The sequence below is a fragment of the Zingiber officinale genome, unplaced genomic scaffold (assembly GCF_018446385.1).
Source record: "Zingiber officinale cultivar Zhangliang unplaced genomic scaffold, Zo_v1.1 ctg30, whole genome shotgun sequence".
NCBI classification, from domain to species: domain Eukaryota; kingdom Viridiplantae; phylum Streptophyta; class Magnoliopsida; order Zingiberales; family Zingiberaceae; genus Zingiber; species Zingiber officinale.
This window is the reverse complement of record NW_024589931.1, coordinates 235,727-239,917: the sequence shown is the minus strand read 5'-3', so window position 1 is coordinate 239,917 and position 4,191 is coordinate 235,727. Positions and strand designations below refer to the sequence as shown.

The following is a 4,191-nucleotide window of genomic DNA, read 5'->3' as shown; positions in this document are numbered from 1 at the left end:
GTGGCTAGCACATGAGGTGTTGTCATCATGAGGTCTGGGGTTCGAATCTCGACAAAGCTGAGGTAAATACCTCCCTCATGTGCTAGTCACTATTTCAAAGGCTAATAGCCGTCCGTGATTTACCTCCTTCGTGTTGGCCCTGGGATGGGTTAGCGGGGGCGCTGGGGCGAGTGTATTCGCCTTTTACCATCGAAGAGCCGACCTTCTCCTACGCCCCAAAGATTCTCCCCATCGGGCCACTGCCCACCGGCCTCCGGCCGAGCCGGGCCGTGGGTTACTTTTGGCCGGAGGATGCAGCCAGCCTGTCGTGGCTCGACGAGCACTCGCCGGGTTCTGTCGTCTACGTGGCTTTTGGTAGCCTCGCCGTCTTGGGCTGCAGTCAGCTCAAGGAACTCGCCCTCGGGCTGGAGGCGACTGGCCGACCGTTCCTGTGTGTGGTCCGGCCCAATATCGTCGTCGACTCGGCAGAGGCTTGTCCGGATGACTTCAAGGACCACGTGAGAAATAGAGGGATGATGGTGGCTTGGGCACCGCCGCAGAAGGTGCTGGCCCACCCTTCCGTCGGTTGCTTTGTGTCTCACTGTGGCTGGAACTCCACCATGGAAGGCGTCAGGAACGGGAAGCTCTTCCTTTGCTGGCCATACTTCGCAGATCAGTTTCTGAACCAGAGCTACATTTGCGACCATTGGAAGGTGGGTCTGAGCTTGACGCCTGACAAAAGTGGGATATTCAAGCGTGAACAGCTCAAATCCAAGGTGGAAGCGCTGCTGGGGGATGCGGAGATGAGTGCAAGAGCGTCGTCGTTGAAGGAGAAAGCTCAAAGGAATACTGACCAAGGAGGGGCTTCATTCCACAATCTCAAGAGGTTCATCCACACTATCAAGGCGGCGAATCCTTAATCTAAATTTTTCCAAGTTGTTCGAAAATAATGCTCTTTCTCACATTCTGTGTGGTTTGTTTTTCCCCATCGATGTTATATAAACACCCTCCATTGTAAAATGCAAAACAAGAACAAATAAGTAAAGACAGAGGGACAATATGGAGAAATCGAAGCAGACATCTGTTTCGTTTTTCTCCTTGTCCATCTTTCTCCTGTTGCTCATTGTCACCTCGGCCACTCCTGCTGAAGACATCAGCTACAGGGCTCTTCGCAGAGGCGATCAAACACCTTGCTCTCGTCGAAGCACCTCCTACTTCAACTGCCACGAAAGCAGACCGGCCAACCCTTACAAACGTGCTTGCTCTCAGATTCAAGATTGTGAGGCGGCTGATATAAAGTGATGAGCTTATTTGTTCTTCCAACCAAAATATAAAGTGATGTAGGTTGAGAAGAGAAATAATATAAATTTTTTTATTATTAAAATTAGTAGGCTTATTTATATAAATTGTCCAACAAGATTAAATAAGACATATAATCATAATAATTATAAACATAGTATAATATAATAGATTTGAAAATATTATTATTTTTATTTAATTCATACCGATCTAATATTGATTGTGTGCCAAATATAATAAATATCAATTGATTAAAATTAATTAGAAATTATTTTCATTATTATCATTAATGTATCTTCTATTATTATAATGCATGTTAATTGGGTTGAGTTCGATGATTTATCCTATTTTACTATGGCTGGTTTACATAAAATTCTGAGTTCAGGTAGTTCAGACGTATAACTTACCGCTGTAGGTAAAGCTCTGGCAAGAAAAGCAACTTAAAATTTCATGGATAGACGATAAATACTTACACCAACTGCCTTGGCAGAATTACACCAACAGTTTTGGTCTTAATTTTGAAGCAGCAAATATACAAGACTCTTCGGACCAGTACTCAACTAGTTCCTCATGACGCGACTTTTTTACTTGTTCTCTGGCGTTATAACTTATAAGACAGCCCTTGAGCAATTTTCTGTGCCTTCTCACCGACTGAAATTCTGTGCACAAATAGAGAGACTTGAACTAGAATAAGAGGGCAGCTATCAGTTGACACAGCTTCGAAAATGAGAAGTTTTGTATCGATCCTCTTTTCTGTTCTGCAAAAATACTGCAGATCTTTGTCATGCTAAACAGTGATTGAACAGAAGGACCTGGAAAGAGAGCATGCAACCATTTCATGGCATGTGGTTAACAGCCTTCAAATGCCAACCAACATGCCATTTTGCTATAAACTCATTAGAATAGATTCATGCGATTCTAGAAATGTAAAAAATGCAATTGAGCTACAATTGCTGTTGGATTTTGCAAATGATCATTTTGAGCAATACAACTCAGTTAAACAGATATCTGATCTAATTACAGTAATTTGAATTAACATATAGCAAATTAGATTCATCCAAACAAACTTTAGCATGATTTCACTTATTGTGACGGGATAAAATGGGAGGAAATCCATGGGTTATCCTTCTGCTTCCTTACTCAAGCGATTAGACAACGAAAACACACCACTGAAAAACAGCAAGTTTTAGGGATTTTGTTAATTTATTCAGCTAAAATCACCATGGAGGGATCAAACAGAAAAGATCAAGAGAACTAACCTCAAACAAAATTTTACTCATTTTTAAGCATCAGTCAATATCTGATGCCTCCTCAGAGTCAGATAGTGGCAGCAGAGTGCATGCACCTAACATGTGCCCATTGAGACATAAAAAACACTCGATGCTGTCATCGTAAGCGCACAGCCTGATGCAAGCACTCCTGGGTATCATCTTGGCTTGCAACATATCCCACAATTTTGCCTTGCAGTATGGACACACCTGTGTCGGATGGAATTGGGCCTAACACATACAAAACATCTGTCCTACATTGATATTTTTAAGTATAAAAAAAATCTAAATATGAGTATAATTTCTCTTAATTTGAGCACGATTCTTTTTTCATCTCAATTAGATGAAAAATATATTAAATTTTTTTTAAATAGTACTCAATTGGATGGAAAATATACTAAATTTCCTTTAAATGATGCTAAATTTAAGAAAAATTATATTAAATAGAAAAAAATCATGCTCAATTTAATAGACAATATACTCGATTCTAGTTTAAAGTACTGTATTTAATAGGAATTATATTTGTTTTAAACTATTTATACCTAAATGCAGCATCATTTAAAGAAAATCTAATAGTTTTTCCATCCAATTGAGTACCATTTAAAAAAATCTAGTATAGTTTCTATCTGGAAAAAGAATCGTACTCAATTTAATAGAAAATATACTCGATTCTAGTATAAAGTGCTGACTGATCCGGTGGTAAGGCAAGGCCCGCCCCGTAGAGGCTCATTGACACGATGGAGGTCAAAGTCAAGGCGGTCAGTGATCTCGAGTCATTGTCTGATCGAATGGCACACTCGCCCGATCGGACTGAGGGGTTTCTGATGCAACATCATCACAGCTCGGCAGCGCACCGAGCTTCCGGCACCCAGAAAACAAAATTGGTGGCAAAGCATACACCGAGCGGATGACCTGCTTAGACTTACATCAGAGACACAACCGAGCGAACGACATGCAGGCATGGCTGCCCGGTCGACATGACAAGGGAGTTGGGACAGTGGAAGGTTAGTTGAGCGGGCAGCCCGCTCAACCCTAGGGAGCATAGTCCCCAGGAGAGACAACCGTCCAGATAGGTGTGGATCGACCGAGTGGCTCTTCCGTTCAATCAGGTAAAAGACAAAAGGAGCAGGTGGTGATATCCTTCTAAGAACCAGTGCCACCGACAGGCGGCGTGGTGGACGGCATGGTCAGACAGAAGATCGTACGGCGGAAGCTTCCACTGTTTTTTCAGAGATATACTCAAGTCATTGAGGTATGGTGTTAGGGACACTTTACTGACACGTCTTTTTAGAATAAGTTTTGAGAATCGTGCACATCTCGAGAAGTGTGCACGCGCGTCCCTGGGGTCCTATATAAAGGGCCTCAAGCTTCGACGAAGGTAAGTAAGTTCTACTATAGATACTCTTACGCTGCTCTCTTGCTCCGCTCCTTTACTTCGCTTTTTTGCCGCCGATGATATGACTTGAGCGTCGGAGGGCCAACGCCGGGAACCCCTTCCTAGCTCGGCACTGACGGTTTGTGATTGCAAGTTCAACCAATAGGAGGTCCACGTACAGTCAACCGAAGCGGATCATTAAAAATGATCATTTTTTATTTATGTAATAAAAATAGAAAAAGAATAATTTGACTTTTTTAAAAAAATAGT

At 42.2% G+C, this 4,191-nt stretch overlaps 1 protein-coding gene across 1 annotated transcript; it reads left to right on the top strand.

Moving 5' to 3' along the window:
- Positions 1-515: 515 nt before the first annotated feature.
- LOC122037359 (UDP-glycosyltransferase 83A1-like) lies at positions 516-899 on the top strand. Its single transcript, XM_042596803.1, has one exon. It carries the CDS (start codon positions 516-518, stop codon positions 897-899), a length of 384 nt encoding a protein of 127 aa, XP_042452737.1.
- The last annotated feature ends 3,292 nt before the right edge of the window (positions 900-4,191 follow it).